Here is a 19,293-nt window from a genome sequence, read left to right as displayed (position 1 = left end):
TACTTAATATTATAAATGCGAAAGTGTCTGTCTGTCTGCTACCTTTTCACGGCCCTTTTTAATAAAATAAACCCATTATACTATAGTGTTGAATAAAGTAAATCCAAACTAATATTAGAAATGCGAAAGTGTGTCTGTATGTCTGTCTGTCTGCTACCTTTTCACGGCCCAACAGTGTAACGGATTCTGACGAAATTTGTTTGGTACAGGGTTAACTTATATCCCGGGGACGGACATCCGCGACTTCGTCCGCGTGGATTTAGGTTTTTAAAGATCCCGTGGGAACTGTTTGATTTTCCGGGATAAAAAGTAGCTTATGTCCGTCCCCGGGATATAAGCTAACCCTGTACCACATTTCGTCAGAATCCGTTACACTGTTGGGCCGTGAAAAGGTAGCAGACAGACATACAGACACACTTTCGCATTTGTAATATTAGTATGGATTTACTTTATTCAACACTATAATATAATGGGTTTATTTTATTTATTTATATTACATTTGAAATACGATCACTTTCTTCATATTTGTATTGAATAATATATCTACGCATAGCAAATTATTAAAATTGGTTTGGTTTTTAATGCGATTAGGTTCACACATACGTAGGTGTATACCAACCACTACATACAACACTTATGTTTTAGAGTTAATTTACTTTATTTGACAGCGACACTATTCAGTGGGTCTATTTTATAGTTATTTATCATTTCATTTGAAATACAATCACTGCCTTCAGGAATGAATAGTGCATTGAACTGGTGAACCGGCATGCGAATGCGCTATTTTTTTCTAAAACTAAGGAACGAACGTGCGTTCACGCTCCGACGGCGATTCAAACTAACTAAACTAGTTTTCATTGAGGCTTGAGCAGTCAGTCAATTAGGTAGAGATGGAACGTTTCACAGGTAGCATGTGAAAAATCATGTGAAAAGCCTTTTCATATGAAACACTTGCTATCTTACTAAAACTAGCCTGTAAGTGAAGTAAACTGTTACAAAGGTACTCGGCCCGAGATAAAGAGCGCGCGAGCGAGACCACTCACTGCGTGTTGGAAAAGGAATTCAGTAAATGGTAGAGATGGACCATTCCACAGGTAAGCATTTGAAAAATCATGTGAAAAGCCTTTTCATATGAAGCACTTGCTATCTTACTAAAAGTAGCCTCACGAAGGCAACTGTCACAAAGTTACTCGCACCGAGCAAAAGAGCGCGCGAGCGAGTGTTCTCGCTCGCAAAGGGAAAAATATCTATGTACTTAGTTTAATTAATGTAGCAATTAATCATTTGCCACATTTCACAAAAACACACACATAAACACAAATCTACATACATACATAGACTGCTAAAATCATAACCCTTCCTTTTGGCTTTGCCGTAGTCGGAGAAAAATATCACCAAATGAAAATGATTTAAAATTAGCAATCTTGCCCATCACTAGTAAATGGTAATTGATGTAAAACGAGTATTAAAGTAGACAGAATGACTCCTTGAAAGAAGGTTTAATAAACACATACTCTAGCGGCCTGCTTCGCCCGGTTGGTTTTTCTTTTAATAAGATTAGCCATGCTAATCATGACTAATACTTCCAGTTCCCCTCCAATTAAGCGTAAAGCTTGTGCCAGGAGTGGGTACGACAATAGTGCAACGGGTGGGGTTTGAACAGCCGACCTTTCGGAATTCAGTTCGCTCCTCAACCGTTGAGCTCAATGGATATTGATATGGTTGTAAAGTTAGATAAATAAAAGATATATTTATTCACCTTTGTTATGTCGAACTAAATTCGAAACCGGCAAACTAGTCCGATTTTGAGGTAACCCGATAGCTGAAACCTGTTAGTAAATTTCCATCGCAAGGTCACAAAAATGGTCTCATAAACTTGACATTATGCGATGTAGCTAACTAATATTATGAATATTTTGGACTTTTGTTTAAAACCGGTCAAATGTGAGTCGGGCTCGCGCACCGTGGGTTCCGTACTCGGGTATTTTTTTGACATTTTGCAAGATAAATCAAAAACTATTAACTATGCAGAACAAGATAAAGTTGAAAATTAAAACCCGACTGCGATCGTCTTAATAAACGCTGAAATATTATAGTAAAATTATTTTTCTGCCTGTAATGTACATTTATATTTATGAACTCAGAATTTTCTCCTCTTTCATTTGACACCCCACTCGATACAATAGCAAAATGAGAGTCGGGCCTTGCTCTTTAACATAATATTACGTACGTAACTTATTTTATTATAACTTTTTTAATTAAAAGTTATTATTTAAAAATAAAAAACCGGCCAAGTGCGATTTAGACTCGCGCACCGAGGGTTCCGTACTCTATTTTTTCGACATTTCGCACGATAAATCAAAAACTGTTTGGTGTAGAACGTTGACCCAAAACCAAATATTGAATTAAAAGTTCAATAAAATTATTTTTCAAGGGGGCCCTACATGAAAAAGTTGCCAAATAATATTTTTTTTCTTACACTAGCATGTGGGGTATCATTGTTTAGAGCTCATTGTACGCATATATTTTTTCTTAAAAAATAAAGAAATAGGGGGCCGTCAAAGTTGTCAGTTTTAGACATAAGTCTATGGTTTTAGACCATTTTTGTGACGGGGGCTATCTCAAAAACTCATCAAAAACTAAACTAGTTAGGAATATTAAATTTCGGTATATTATGCACCATATACTGTATTTAAACAAAAAATACTAAAAACAACGATTTATAAAAAGTTTGTAAGCTGTGACCAAAACAAACGAACATTTTTTGGGGGTTTCTTTCACGGTTCACTGTAATGTTCTAGCTCACAAAAAATATTATTTCACTAGCTGACGCCCGCGACTTCGTCCGCGTGGATTTAGGTTTTTTGAAATCCCGTGGGAACTCTTTAATTTTCCGGGATAAAAATAGCCTATGTGCTAATCCAGGATATTATCTATCTCCATTGTGAATTTCAGCCAAATCCGTCCAGTGGTTTTTGCGTGAAGGAGTAACAAACATACACACACACATATACAAACTTTCGCCTTTATAATATTAGTGTGATATACCCAAAATAGCATGTTCATAACTATGTCAAAACCCTAAAAGAGTGAGGCCCGACTTGCACTTGGCCGGTTTTATTTATTTTTATCTCGGTGCGCGAGTCTGACTCGCGCTTGGCCGGTTTTTTGTAAACAAGAAAACAATAAACTTGTTGTCAGGTGAAATCGAACCTGTTGCTTATTGGAAAAAATATCGTCTATTTTAAGCTTAAGGTCACATATTTTGGGAACTTTGTCAAAGACCATTGTCAAATTGTCACAGCTGTTCACGACAGTTTTTTTTTTAATAATAAAATTTCTAGCACAGGGGCAGGAGGTCACCTAGGTAAGGTGGAAGCGACGGGCCTGCCCGCGAAATTCAAATTTAATTTGGTTTTTCGCAATTTGTAAACACGACAACGTAGGCTTATGGTATTATAATTGCGACATTGGCAGTATCATCCTCACTAATTTGTGAGAATAGTCTTTACTAGAGCTAATTTCTTAAACTGGACCCTTTCAAGTAAAGATTTTTATATAAACCTGTGAGGATGATACTGCCATTGTCGCAATTAAAATACCATAAGCCTACGTTGTCGTGTTTACAAATTGCGAAAAACCAAATTAAATTTGAATTTCGCGGGCAGGCCCGTCTCATGCCTCTTAAGCGATTATCGCCGCAGATGAACATTTGCAGCACCAGAGGCCACTCTAGTATTATGTATTCTGAGCCAGAGGTACCGCCGATGCGTTGACGGCCTTTCAGGAATTTGTTGGTCCGCCCCTTGAATAACCCCACGTTAGGAACGTTGTAACAAAACGTCGAGACTACCTACATATAAAAAGATGAGGTATCCATCAAGTCAGGGCTAAGTCGCCGCTTCTACTTTCTTTCTTTCCTTTGGGCTGGTTTCCGCACTTATACGTTACTGTTAGATCTGCTAAGCGCCAAGACGCTCCATACATTACTGTAATTAGCTCAAAGGATACTCGCCCCTAGCTTCCCTGAGAGCTAACGCCGCGTGGCGATGCCGGCCCCGCTCGGCGAGCGCCAGCGCCGAGTCGCCGCTGCCGGTCAGCGCTGTCAGATCCGCTGCAGCGCTGAGCAGCGCTTTGATGTTCTCTACGTGACCACGCTCGGCAGCGATGTGAAGCGCTGTCTGCGATACAATTACCAAACGTCAGACTCATATTTCTTATGGTTGAAGCAGACATAACCGAAAGTAAACTAAGTCCAATAGTGGGCTTCGCTGATTTTTTTACTTGGCTTGACTTCAATGACACCAAATGGTTAGTCCTGATGCAACCTAAGAAGGAGGGCACCTGCCTCGAAAATGCCTATTCAGCAAGAAACAGTTAAAAATTATTTTGCTATAATTCGCCAACAGAAAAAATATGTATGGTCAAACATGCAGTTACAAGCTAAGCACCGCTTACCTCCCCAACCAAGCAACGACACCGGAGCATCCTCAGGAGATTTCGACTTTACAATGCTGTATTGTCTAGACAAGGAGATTTCGACTTTACAATGCTGTATTGTAATAATAATTTTTAACTGTTTCTTGCTAAACATGAACTTCCGCAAAGTAACGCCTGATTCTATCCACTAATGCCTATTCAATCTTCTTTTGAGGGTCTCAATATTAGGAAAACGGAAGCTAGAAGGGCATTCCATATTCTAGCAGGGAATAGAAACCAAGATATTACGCCACACGCTCGCTCGTCAGAAGGTGGAAACCGAGGTTTGTGAAAAACTAATCTTACCTTGCCACCAGTCTCATGGTCGGAGCAAGCGTCCACATCAGCACCGGCGACGCACAGCGCCCGCAGACAGTGGCTCCGCTCGGCGAGCGCCGCGGCGTGCAAGGCGCTGCGCATGTGTTCGTCCTTCGCGTTCACCTCCGCCCCTCCCGCCAACAGCTCTTGCAGTAACTCCAGGTTGTCCCATAATGCTGCCTAAGTCATGAGATAAAATATCATGCGTACAATCTGAGAAAGGACTTGTCATATTTGCTGTGCCAGTACGGTTCACCATACCTACTGAACTGTACTTTTGACACGACAATTGCCACATAGAGCAATAGATGATGATGCAGCCAAAGGTGAAGCACGCCTGCCCAGATGGTGCCTATTCCCTCTTGACTTGAAGGTACTCCTATTTAAAGGGAAAGGGAAAACTGATGGCGGAAGGGTGTTCCATATCCTATTTTAAGTTCCACCCACCAATGAGTTATCGCTTTGATCGAGCGGGCTCGTCACTTCGGTCGGACTTGCTGAACCTGCCTTTTGAAGCTCCCAGTACTGAAGCTGGCGGGGAAAATGAGGCTGGAATTGCATTCCATATTCTAGCAGTGTTTAGTAGAAACAAGAAGCTAATTGCTTCGTACAAGTCTGTGTAATTTCAACTATGTCAGATGCACAGCACAGATCTTTGAGTTTTATTAGAAACGAGGAAGCGAATCGCTTCGAGTCCATGGTTTTTCGACTATCAATACAGATCTTTGAATTTTAGAAATTTTATAGAATTTCAAATACGTTCCACACAAACTCGAGAAAACCTTGATCACTAATTCTTTGTGTTTACGGCCTCGCGTTTGCGGAAGTGTGGATGTTCTCCGTATAAAACAAAAATAGGTGCGTTTAGACACGGTTCAATTCATTTTACAAAGCAGTGTAGTTTTCCGGATTTTCAACTTAAAACTTAGCCTACCTGGTGTAACAGCCGCCCCTGGAAGTGTTCCTCGTCTGGAGATGCATCCATTCTTGAGATTCACCACAAAAACATCCATCTAAAGTGAAAAATTATCAGTTGGAGGTTGATTAGTCCCACGACGACGCGAAAAAGTTCATTAAAAATTAAATTTCTCAATGAAACTTCTATACGAATTGTAGATCTAATATCATATATGTCGGCGCGAAGGCGTTAATAGTTACTAATAATCAAACTATTCAAATCAAAAGTTATACATTACTTTGTTCATCAAGTACTAAAATACCCTCAGAGTTGATTTAGACATGACTAATTGTTGTTGTTATTGTAAGTTTTGGTATGTCGGCGGTACCGACTTTTAGCTGTCAACACTTTGCTCACTGAGCATTACGTCATCTCCCCACTGTCGTCGTTGGACTATAAAATCAGACACGCTGTGCGTAGCGGGGCATTATTCGTCCGGTTGTTGCCGAGGACACTTCTCAGTAGGCATAGTCTGTCGTACTGTAGAATTGTGGTTACCTAAAGTGGTACTGTTGGTTAGACGAGTTGATATTGTGGTGATTAGGTTAGATGGTCGGTTTGGGACCGGTGTAGGGGTGGAGGAGCCGGTCTAGGTAGGCTAGGTTAGGTTTACCTAGTTACGCTGGTAGTTGTGACATGCAGTAAGTGAGAGTTATCATGGTTGTAGTCGAAGGTAGTTCAATATCACTTAACAGTCCAAGAATATCGTTAGTACGCCCACGAAAGCTCGGTTAATCTAAAGGTTGCTATCCTGACGTATCCGGTTAGTTATTATCCAGGTTTACTAGTGGTTGGATCGTGCTTCAATCTTAATAATCATTGGAAGCGCCTACAAAATAATAAAAAAGTGAAAATATGCCCACGATAACCTGATAACACCCTCTGACTCCGTCATCAGAAGTGGGATCGACCGCTGATCCACCAGGTCGATCATCAGATATGCCGCCGCAAAACCACCTTGTCATCGAACCTCGAAATGAAGTAAACCTGGTAGTCAAGAAACCGTGTCGGCGCCAGAAGGCGTATACACGGATCCCGGATCATCCACTTCTCGAGAGGAGTCGCTGGAACAACTCACTCAAGAAGCAACCATGGAAAATGCGACGGAATAAAAACGCCGAGTTACCATATTCTGAAACCCAATTATCCAAAACCTTGCGCATAGTTATCGTCACCCGATTTAGGTGATAGTAACGACAAGTTTATCGTACCTCGATTTAGGTAGCATTACTTATTATTGCTCGATTTAGGTGATAGTAACGACACTTTTGCTGACTAAGACACGTGATACTATTCACTATTGGGATGGTCTTCACTAATGAGATAGAGTTGATTTCTTATCCAACCATGCTGTATAGAATTAAGAAAATTTCGTATTGTAGCTGTAGCAGTACGATGTCAACAATGAACTTGTTGTTTAGCACTAGCGTTGTACTTTGTTACGTAATGAACTCTTTTACCAAAAGTTAATCAGGAAAAGCCGAGCCTTTGATTATAGCAAGTTTTCTCTTTTACACGAGCCCCACACACACACGCACACACACACACACACACAAGTTCTATCCACGAGTTTATCTACGAGACAATCCACGAGTTTATCTACGAGACAATCCACGAGTTTATCTACGAGACAATCCACGAGTTTATCTACGAGACAATCCACGAGTTTATCTACGAGACAATCCACGAGTTTATCTACGAGACAATCCACGAGTTTATCTACGAGAAATCCACGAGTTTATCTACGAGACAATCCACGAGAAATCCACGAGTTTATCTACGAGAAATCCACGAGTTTATCTACGAGACAATCCACGAGAAATCCACGAGTTTATCTACGAGAAATCCACGAGTTTATCTACGAGACAATCCACGAGAAATCCATGAGTTTATCTACGAGACTCTTTTACACGAGCCACACACACACAGACGCACACACACACACACACACACACACACGCACACACAGACACAAGTTCTATCCACGAGTTTATCTACGAGACAACCCACGAGTTTATCTGCAAGAAATCCACGAGTTTATCTACGAGACAATCCACGAGAAATCCACGAGTTTATCTACGAGAAATCCACGAGTTTATCTACGAGACAATCCACGAGAAATCCACGAGTTTATCTACGAGAAATCCACGAGTTCTATCCACGAGTTATCCACGAAACACACACACACACGTACTCACACACGCACGCACACACACACACACACACACACACACACACGCACACACACACACACACAAATACTAACGAGATTTTACTTGTTACTAAATAAGCTCAAAAACCAGAAACATTGAAGATGTGCTGGTTTACTACAAATATAACTAAGCATCATTTGATGCTGACAGATACCAAACTCAGAAGAGAATGTATTTTAGTTTCAGAATCAACATCAATCGTTAGGCAGGTGCAGAGCGCGCACCGCCTGTCAGTATGGCCGTGTCGGCGCGAAGGCGTTAATAGTTACTAATAATCAAACTATTCAAATCAAAAGTTATACATTACTTTGTTCATCAAGTACTAAAATACCCTCAGAGTTGATTTAGACATGACTAATTGTTGTTGTTATTGTAAGTTTTGGTATGTCGGCGGTACCGACTTTTAGCTGTCAACACTTTGCTCACTGAGCATTACGTCATCTCCCCACTGTCGTCGTTGGACTATAAAATCAGACACGCTGTGCGTAGCGGGGCATTATTCGTCCGGTTGTTGCCGAGGACACTTCTCAGTAGGCATAGTCTGTCGTACTGTAGAATTGTGGTTACCTAAAGTGGTACTGTTGGTTAGACGAGTTGATATTGTGGTGATTAGGTTAGATGGTCGGTTTGGGACCGGTGTAGGGGTGGAGGAGCCGGTCTAGGTAGGCTAGGTTAGGTTTACCTAGTTACGCTGGTAGTTGTGACATGCAGTAAGTGAGAGTTATCATGGTTGTAGTCGAAGGTAGTTCAATATCACTTAACAGTCCAAGAATATCGTTAGTACGCCCACGAAAGCTCGGTTAATCTAAAGGTTGCTATCCTGACGTATCCGGTTAGTTATTATCCAGGTTTACTAGTGGTTGGATCGTGCTTCAATCTTAATAATCATTGGAAGCGCCTACAAAATAATAAAAAAGTGAAAATATGCCCACGATAACCTGATAACACCCTCTGACTCCGTCATATACATGTTTTCATAAAAAACGACACTTCTTATGAATCAGACGGTTTGATTTATCAAAATTTTCACTTATTTTCAACAAAATCGATTAATTTCTTTCAGTGCACTCATACGATGTTTTCGTATTTTTGACACATAACAGATGATAGCACAGATAACTATTATACTAGTCTGTCATAAACAGTGGTCTATGACATTGACATGAGACGGCTGCGTTCAAGGTTTTACACTCGTCAACTGCATTCCATGTTTCAACTGGATTTAAAATTTTAAACATGCCACATGCATGCCACCTTCAAACCACCTATTAAGTTAATGGGGTCCAATAATTCAAAAAATGAAAAAAAAAAAAGTAATTTTAAAAAACCGAACTGCACAGAAGCTGCAAAATTATTGTGAACTAGCCGATGCCCGCGACTTCGCCCGCGTGGATTTAGGTTTTTTGAAATCCCGTGGGAACTCTTTGATTTTCCGGGATAAAAAGTAGCCTATTTCGATTACAGGGACGCAAGATACTTCGGTACCAAATTTCATACAAATCGGTTAAGTGGATGAGTCTTTAGGAATCTCGTGGGAACTGTTTATAATTTTCCGGGATAAAAAATAGCCTATGTCCGTCCCCGGGATATAAACTAACTCTGTACCTTTCATCAAAATCGGTTAACCTGTTGGGCCGTGAAAAGGTAGCAGACAGACAGACAGATACACTTTCGCATTTATAAATGTAACGCCACGCCGCCTCAGCCAATCGCAACGCGCCAACGCCAACCAGACTATCCGAGTCAAGCCGAGCTGGCCAATCACCGCCTGTTACAGCCGATAACCGCCAAGACGGCCAATCATAGCCTACTGCCGCCATGACAGCCAATCAACGCCAGCGCCATTGACAGCCGAACGCAACTCCGCCACCACTGCCGAATCCCTTCGGTGGGGATAACGCCATATAAAGCTATGCGAGCTCATTTTTAGGATTATTATTGTATCGTACGCATTATAAGCTGAAATACTGCCGGTCTCTGTAAATAAGTGTAATAAGTGTGTAATAAATGTGTAATAAGTAAATAAGTGTAGTAGTAACAAATATATGAGAGTAATTATTAGTGTGTTGAGTGAAGTGATAAAATAAATTAGTGCGATTATACTGATTTGCTCTTTTTATTTAAACCCACTGTTTCATCTCAGAAGTGGGATTAATAAAGAAAGTTATGATGCATAATCGCGCCAATTAACGATTCGGCAAATACATGCCGGCTACTTTGTTCCTCCGCAAGAGGGAAACGAATCACCGTGTAAAAATCAAGCAACAATGAAGATCGTCCACTTCTGGGGCCCGGAAGGTCCTTAGAATAGTTTTGAACCGGAGATACATTCATCTGCAGCGTGCATGGTTTCTACGCCCGATGGCAACCTACCCTCAACTTCTACGCGTAATAACTGAGGTATGATCCATCCATTATTCCATTTCAAATAATCCCGTTTTTAATGATATTGATGCATAGTGTAATGAGGTTGATCGTGTTTGTAACCTCTACTGACCCCACCACCCTGTTGTAACACCCTGTTTGAGGTTATGAAATTAGTATTAGAGCACGCGGGTTATGATAGGTGGTCATTATACGCTCGCGGATAGTGAATGGTTTGAGTGATAGCTGAAGATAAATATAACTATAATTTGTGGCATATCTGACCGTCAAATAAAGGTTTAGGTTTAAAGATGTTTAATTCTCATAAAAACAAAAAAGTCATTTACATAAGAACTTAATTCTAAGAAAATAAAGTTTACAATATTCGCCATTTAATTAAGTACTCATTCAGCGCATTTGTTGAAGTAATTCGCATTACTCATAGTGTGAGCAGCTAATTCAGTTTTAAATGGATTGAATGAGTGTACATTTTTTTTATGTGTGCAGGTATTTTGATGTACAGTTTAGCTCCTTCATAGGTAAGGGTTTTTCTGCCATAAATTGTTCTAGTTTTGGGTAAGGCAAGGTAGCTAGCTCGACGAGTTTTAGTTTTAATTTTTGTGTATTGTTTTATTTACAGTTTTCCTAACAAAAATACACGTGCTGTATGTATATAACTGATGAAATAAAGGCGGTAAATACTAATGCTAAAATTTCAACCAATTTATTTAGTCAACTTTTTATCGAATTAGGTAAAAACCCGCTCAACCATCTACTTTTCACGTTGCATCTCGCCGAGATACCCGCAATTTGAATTCGCAGTTTAATTCTAGAGTGCTACTGGTACGAAAAAGTTAACAAGTAATTCAATAAGTTAAATAGTAAAAAATAAAAACTCCCGACTGCTGTTTGCGCTGCATATTTTTCGGCTCTTACATTAAATCGTATAAAATCCACCACATTGATTGTTTAAAGAATTTTATGTATCCATTGACACACACGCCATCAAGACGAATGACGTATCATTTATCAAAATCGGTTAAAATTGTTGAGAGGTTATGAACTGACACAAATACATACTGATTAAACGCCTAATCCCTACTTTTGCAGCAATTAATAAAAAAAAAAATCTAGTATATCGGATGGTAACAATAGTTCTCAGACTACCCGCAAATTTCAACCAGAAGTTTTTAAGAAACAAGCTTTGACGCTATTAGTGTTTTTATTTGCACAAGGCTCAGTCATAGTATAAGGTTCTATAAACCTTTAAGGTTATTTTTTTCGCGTCGTCAGTGATATTCCCGCTACAGTCATACAGACAACACTGGGTACGTGTGGGGTACCTGTAAATTATTTTTAAGGGTACAATAATATCATTTACGTCAGAATCGGTTGATGAACACTTTCAGTGTGCTCAAACCCAGTTTTGCATATAGCATGGCGATCGCAATTTGAATGTAAAATCGAATTGTTTTATGATGTTCACTTTTGAGTTTCTTGTGAAATTGATTTTCATGTGGTTATATGATTGTTATGTAATATGAATATAGATCTTCATAATTGGGGCAGACGTACTTTATAAATCGACTGGGAGCTACTTGTAGTCAAACAATAATATTGTGTTTATCTTTCTTTTCTCGGAATTTTTGGTGAGTTCGTGAAGTGCAAACGTCATCGCCTACGATGGTCACCACTGATGCTTTGCTGTGTGCTGTGTGCCTGATGCCGAGCGCGTCACTGCGAGGCACCACATCGTGGCGCGCTAACGATGCAGGGTTGCAGCCAATGGGTATCTATAAGCCGCCGCATTGTTGCCTATTTGGGGTGACATAAGCGCTGTTAAGCGTTTATGCTGTATGGTATGACTGTTCTTTTATTTTTACTAAAAGTTAGTGTTTATGAAGTCTGTACGTGTTGTAACTTGTAGTTTAAATCACATTCTTTGAATGATTGAGAGCATAGTAAGTAGATCTTACTCACGGCTTTGGAACTGTCTCGTATAATATACAAGCCAGTGGCACAGCGTATGAGTAAATACAAATAGGTAGTGTAATGTAAGCAGAATTGGGCACTTGGAGGAAACGTAATAATAACTATTACCAGTTAGATATCCTTATGATTTTGATAATGCTTTTGTCATTTTAGAAAAAAAGTACTGCTTGTAGGCAGCATGTATGTTACGTACTTTTGCCAACAAGCTTTCAATCGAGTCAATTTCATCATTCTACCTTAAGATTGTCGGTCCAATCATAATGTAAGTAGAAAGTTCAAGTGGCACTTTTAATTATAACCATGATATAGCTTTGTGCCGTTCATTGTTAGTCAGGTGGACCGGACGTACCGTAAGAATTTTCACTAAGCCGACTAGACTGACGTTTTACATAATATCTTGAGTTCAGTTGGTGTTAGTATGCCTGCCTGGTTATGTAGCTTACATAGTAGGGAATAGGAATGGAATAGAAAACTGTTATTTGACTGATGATCCTGTATTACCTAAATTCAATCGTGAACTGTTTTCGGAATTACATAGATGCCGAAGTGAAGACAGTAGCCAAGTCTTACGTTCTGCAGCCAAGTCTTACTTTCTGCAGCCAAGTCTTACTTTCTGCAGCCAAGTCTTACTTTCTGCAGCCAAGTCTTACTTTCTGCAGCCAAGTCTTACTTTCTGCAGCCAAGTCTTACTTTCTGCAGCCAAGTCTTACTTTCTGCAGCCAAGTCTTACTTTCTGCTGCCAAGTCTTACTTTCTGCTGCCAAGTCTTACTTTCTGCTGCCAAGTCTTACTTTCTGCTGCCAAGTCTTACTTTCTGCTGCCAAGTCTTACTTTCTGCTGCCAAGTCTTACTTTCTGCAGCCAGGTCTTACTTTCTGCAGCCAGGTCTTACTTTCTGCAGCCAGGTCTTACTTTCTGCAGCCAGGTCTTACTTTCTGCAGCCAGGTCTTACTTTCGGCAGCCAAGTCTTACTTTCGGCAGCCAAGTCTTACTTTCGGCAGCCAAGTCTTACTTTCGGTAGCCAAGTCTTACTTTCGGTAGCCAAGTTTTACTTTCGGTAGCCAAGTTTTACTTTCGGTAGCCAAGTTTTACTTTCGGTAGCCAAGTTTTACTTTCGGTAGCCAAGTTTTACTTTCAATAGCCAAGTTTTACTTTCGGTAGCCAAGTTTTACTTTCGGTAGCCAAGTTTTACTTTCGGTAGCCAATTTTTACTTTCGGTAGCCAATTTTTACTTTCGAAAGCCAAGTTTTACTTTCGATAGGAGTACTTTCATCTCGTTGCTCGTTGAGAGATCTCCCTGCAAGGATTTAAGTGAGATTCCTTTTCAAGTCAGAGTAATAGCATTCACAGCTTCACGAGAAGCTATTTACAAGCTATTTTCCTTTCTACAAGCCAGTCTGTTGACGGTTTTTCTTTCAAAAATGTCTCTAAAGTAAAACGTGGAAAAACAGTACAACTGAAAACGATAATAATTTATAAATTAAATAATGTTCTTTTGTTTCGTCTTGGTTTTAAAGTAGATAAGATTGCAGTTTAGATCACAGACCAATGGCATTGGATTAAAATTTTGTAGAGTTCATACTGACCACATTTTGTAAAACCATTTTGTAAGACAGCGAAAGGATATCGCTCATCAGTAGTGTAGGTACAATTTGATTATTACAGATGCTTTTGCAAAATTTGTTATTAGCCGAAAACGATCAGTTTCGTAGAATATTATACATAATTTGCCTTATTTGGACATCCTAGTAAACTTATAAAGTGAGCATAAGAATGCTTTTACTAGTAGACATTTTAGAGTTTCCGAGTGTCGACTGATTAATAGTTAGGTATGTTTTGACCTCCATGATACTACCACGAGTCAAGTGCCTAGTCAAGCCAATCCAAGCACTAACCAGACCATGTTAAACGCGTTGTGCCACAGGTCCTAGCGAAACTGCGAATAAAATGATTGGACAAACTGTTAACTGATATTATTTGGACTACTGACAATACTCTCAATGAATGTGATATCCATAATTTGGTATTTACCTAGGTCACGATGCCATGTTACTATTAATGTAAAATTAGCGAACTCGGGATGGTTATGCGTAACAAGGCAAATGCTCGGTAAAGGATAGCAAGCGATAGGATAAAGCTAACTAGATAATGTAACTGACAAAATTAATATTTCATTTAATTATAACAAAGGAATTTAGTTATTTAGTGGCAAGTTCCCACAAGCATTGCGATAGAAGTAAACACTGATAGCATTTACTCAGGTTCATTTTCGTAACCAAGCTGGTAGGCATTAAGAGAACTCGAAGTGTTAAGGGGTTTCGAGGTTACGAAGCTTGTACATGCCTGAGCAGACTCTTTAAAGCCATATCACAGCGCCTACGGCTCTTATATCCAACAGTGCTAACTGTTCCGATAAATAACTTGAAACCGAAGACCTTGTTGAGCTATTGTCTACCAGAAAGCTAACCAAGCATTTTCCCATTGCGGGAGCAATTCATTGTTTCAGGACGGCCGAATGTAACGCCACGCCGCCTCAGCCAATCGCAACGCGCCAACGCCAACCAGACTATCCGAGTCAAGCCGAGCTGGCCAATCACCGCCTGTTACAGCCGATAACCGCCAAGACGGCCAATCATAGCCTACTGCCGCCATGACAGCCAATCAACGCCAGCGCCATTGACAGCCGAACGCAACTCCGCCACCACTGCCGAATCCCTTCGGTGGGGATAACGCCATATAAAGCTATGCGAGCTCATTTTTAGGATTATTATTGTATCGTACGCATTATAAGCTGAAATACTGCCGGTCTCTGTAAATAAGTGTAATAAGTGTGTAATAAATGTGTAATAAGTAAATAAGTGTAGTAGTAACAAATATATGAGAGTAATTATTAGTGTGTTGAGTGAAGTGATAAAATAAATTAGTGCGATTATACTGATTTGCTCTTTTTATTTAAACCCACTGTTTCATAATATTAGTGTGGATTAGGCTTGTACCTAGTACCTACTCCTAGTTGTATTCGTACTTCACCGTAATATTGCTCACCATGGTATATTCTCCTTTCCCCTCCAATTAAGCGCAAAGCTGTGTTAGGGGTAGGTACGACAATAGTGCAACGGGTGGGGTTTGGGGTTTTAAAAACGTGTTACTAAAAAAAAAATACTTAACTAAGTAGGTAGTTATATAATTATTTCATTTTATTATGCTTAAAAATTACAGTTCTTGAGATTACCACGTGCAGCTCGCAGGCCATGTTTAAACTCTTCCTCACATCTTCTCTTACTACCGCTACCGATGCCGCTCCTCACTCATCACTGACTGACTAACCCGTGTGAGTTCTCATATGCCTTACTAAACTACTGCTTACAGTACATTTATAATCGCATAACTTACAAGCAAATGGTTTCTCGCCACTGTGAAGTCTCATATGTTTTACTAAACTACTGCTTACTGTACATTTATAATCGCATAACTTACAAGCAAATGGTTTGATACCTGTGTGAGTTCTCATGTGCTCCAATAATCTACTATTTACTGTACATTTGTAATCGCATAACTTACAAGGAAATGGTTTCTCGCCACTGTGAAGTCTCATATGTTTTACTAAACTACTACTTACTGTACATTTATAATTGCATAACTTACAAGCAAATGGTTTCTCGCCACTGTGAATTCTCATATGCCTTACTAAACTACTACTTAATGTACATTTATAATTGCATAACTTACAAGCAAATGGTTTAATACCTGTGTGAGTTCTCATGTGGTTTACTAAATTACTATTTGTTGCACATTTGTAATCACATAACATACAAGCAAATGGTTTAATACCTGTGTGAGTTCTCATGTGCTGCACTAAACTACTTCTTTCTGTACATTTGTAATCACATAACTTACAAGCAAATGGTTTCTCGCCACTGTGAAGTCTCATATGCCTTACTAAACTACTGCTTACTGTACATTTGTAATCGCATAACTTACAAGCAAATGGTTTGATACCTGTGTGAGTTCTCATGTGCCTGATTAAAATACTATTGTGTTGACATTGATATTTGCAAAACTTGCAAGTTAATAATATTTTTGCACAGGTGTGAGACCTTATATGGTTACATAAGGAAACATTCGTTTCAAATATATTTTGGCAAACGTCACAGATATACTGTTCTTGCTCGGAACATTTCGCTAACGGTGTGCTGAACACATTTTCCTGCGAAGTTTTAATTTCTATTTTACCGTAATTAGCGTCCCTTTGTATGGTGCTGAGAAGTTCAATTCTCCTTGTCGTATGACAATAAACACTATTGTTTGTTCCTTCCAACAATTTGTCAGATTGTAACATAGTGATCTGGGATTTCCTTAAACCTTTCACAATCGTTTTACTATTTCCGCAAGCTAATATATCTAACTCGTCATTTGTATCAGTTGGATGCACTTCGTCTTGGTGATTTGTCGCAAGTCCCGCGGGCAAAGGAGCGACTGAAACAAAACAACTGTTGGAAAATCTTTTGCAATATTGTAACCCCCGACCGAAAAAGAGGGGTGTTATAAGTTTGACGGGTGTATCTGTGTGTGGCATAGTAGCTCCTTAACTAATGAACCGATGTTAATTTATTTTTTTTGTTTGAAAGCTGGTTTGATTGAGTGTTCTTAGCTATGATCCAAGAAAATTGGTTCAGCCGTTTGAAAGTTATCAGCTCTTTTCTAGTTACTGTAACCTTGCCAGTGTCCTATACTTTACACTTTGCTTTTCACATCGATTGTGAGGAAACGAAACAGATATGCGACCGTGATCTCTGCTTGAACACTCTCTATTCCCTCACTCTCGTAGTTCCCCACACCTGTTTTGGTCATTAAGTATGCCTTAGCCATACATCGATAAATCACCCACTGCCCAGGTACAAGGTCAGAAGACTTTTGATATGTCAGTTTACATGAATAAAGTACCTAGCAGGAGACCATACTAACACTGCTATCATCCAGCGCTACAACTGGTGCTAGCTTCATTTCCTGACACCAAACAAATTATTTGCCTGCTGCGCAGGTTTAAGGTCGGACGCCTTTTAACGAGACACCGAAATATTATGTGGATCGATAAATCTCAAAACTGTAGCTTACAGGAATGAAGACAGGAGCCACTCACGGTCAAGGCTATGTTCGACCCTGTTGAAATTCCAGACCATTTTTTTTTCTTCTTTTATAAAAAACTAGCCGATGCCTGCGGCTTCACCCGCGTGGATTTAGGTTTTTCGAAATCCCGTGGAAACTCTTTGATTTTCCGGGATAAAAAGTAGCCTATGTGCTAATCCAGGATATTATCTATCTCCATTCCAAATTTCAGCCAAATCCGTCTGGTAGTTTTTGCGTGAAGGAGTAACAAACATACACACCAGTGGCGAAGGGTGCAGATCTGAAAAAGGGAAGCCGGAGCAAAAAAAGTTCTAACCTAACAGAATATCAGCACCGCCGTCACTGATGTTTCTATGGTGATTAAAGACCCAATTTTACCATTAATAATATAAAAAGCACTGATATTTTGAAAACCTCGGTGGCTTTGAAAAAAATCTTTTAATATAGCTGTGATATACATCCATGCTTGCTTTATTAAATACACCCTTAACCCATATGGAATTGAAAATTATAACAATTTTAGTCTTTAGTTTAACAAATACACTAAACAAACTGAAACTAAATTACCGTTAACTTACACTTATTAGTTATTAAAAATTGCTAACCTCAATTTGTTATATTATCAAAATCAAACAATCACTAAACTTTAAATTCAAGCATGCATGTATGTTTCACGTAGGTAAACGATTGTATTAAATCACCCTTAAAAACAGAAAAGTAGTATGTAGCAGGTACCTGTTAAAATAGCAGTGTAAATAAAATATTTAATTTTAAGGTATGATAAGCCGGTTTGCATCGGCTTATGAACCATATTTATCTGACCTGTCAGAGAGGTGAATTCGTATTCGTTCCGGGGCCACATTTAATTGGTGGTTCCATATTGGCCACCTTAGAGCGAGACAGACTTTGTTCGCTTCCTAGGGAAATGAAAGAGATGGAATGCTAAGCAGCAAGCTGGTATGTTTACGGGTTATCAAAGCTTTTTTCTATTGATGATAATTTTTCCTGACACTGTTATAAATTTTTAGGCGTCAAATAAACGTACACAGTACGGTAGTATCATTTACTTTGGTAGCCTGCATGATAATCGAACTTTTGCCCTACATTTGTCACTAAGTAGTAAGTGCGTACATTATATGCCAATTCTTAAAGGGAAGCCGATGGGAATCGGGTTACATGGACCTTTGGCCACTGATACACACACACATACAAACTTTCGGCTTTATAATATTAGTGTGATTACGAGCAAACGAGCAAGCGGGTCACCTGGTGTTAAGTGATTACCACCGCCCATGAACATTTGCAGTACCAGAGGTACCGCCAATGCGTTGCCGGACTTTCAGGAATTCGTTGGTCCGCCCCTCGAATAAACCCATGTTGTATTGTAATCTAGTGGGAACACCGCCGATGGGAGTTGATTCCATAGTGCATGGAAAAAAGGAACTGCCTCAACGGGTGAGGGTGAAATTGATTTTTTATGCACAAAATCAAAAAAAGCTGCTTTACACAAGAACTTTACAAAACATGAGAAGTCAAAACACAATTTACTTACAACACTCCACATGGCATAGAGAGACTTTTATACTTACTTGTCCCAACTTCATCAGCTTCTTTGACTGGATGCACTTATGAACCTAATATTAGTTGTAGGGTAAAAAAGTGGGTAAGTTTTACTGACCTGACGAGTGCAGCGAGCAATCTGCCACAGCATCCGGGTTCAGATTGTGCTGAAAGCCAGAACTGCATTGTAGTTACTGAGACAGCTCGTGAGGTGAACACGCGTTCAAATCAAATCAAATTTGTTTATTGCAAAGTAGATGATGCTCCCAGCTTAGCCCGCATAG

At 39.5% G+C, this 19,293-nt stretch overlaps 3 protein-coding genes across 3 annotated transcripts in view; all 3 read right to left on the bottom strand.

Annotated features, from left to right (window-relative positions):
* Positions 1-5,925, bottom strand: part of LOC123878301 (leucine-rich repeat serine/threonine-protein kinase 1) — a 73,578-nt gene extending 67,653 nt beyond the window's left edge. The window contains exons 1-3 of the mRNA XM_045925446.1: positions 5,732-5,925; positions 4,786-4,977; positions 4,016-4,181 (exon numbers count right to left, since the gene is read on the bottom strand). Of these exons, the coding sequence (XP_045781402.1) occupies positions 4,016-4,181; positions 4,786-4,977; positions 5,732-5,782 (409 nt within the window). The 5' untranslated portion in view covers positions 5,783-5,925. The remainder of the gene's footprint in view (positions 1-4,015; positions 4,182-4,785; positions 4,978-5,731) is intronic.
* The window catches only part of LOC123878311 (zinc finger protein 345-like), a 349,298-nt gene that overhangs the window by 329,030 nt on the left and 975 nt on the right, over positions 1-19,293 (bottom strand). The window lies entirely within an intron of this gene.
* LOC123878381 (zinc finger protein 778-like) lies at positions 15,491-16,358 on the bottom strand. The gene is made up of 2 exons (XM_045925578.1): positions 16,274-16,358; positions 15,491-16,188 (listed from the first exon to the last, which is right to left on the bottom strand). The coding sequence occupies exons 1-2, from the start codon at positions 16,294-16,296 to the stop codon at positions 15,645-15,647; spliced, it is 567 nt and encodes a 188-aa protein (XP_045781534.1). The 5' UTR covers positions 16,297-16,358; the 3' UTR covers positions 15,491-15,644.

The sequence above is a fragment of the Maniola jurtina genome, chromosome 26 (genome assembly GCF_905333055.1).
Source record: "Maniola jurtina chromosome 26, ilManJurt1.1, whole genome shotgun sequence".
NCBI lineage: Eukaryota > Metazoa > Arthropoda > Insecta > Lepidoptera > Nymphalidae > Maniola > Maniola jurtina.
The sequence above is the reverse complement of the archived record's forward strand: the minus strand, read 5'-3'. Positions and strand labels throughout refer to the sequence as shown.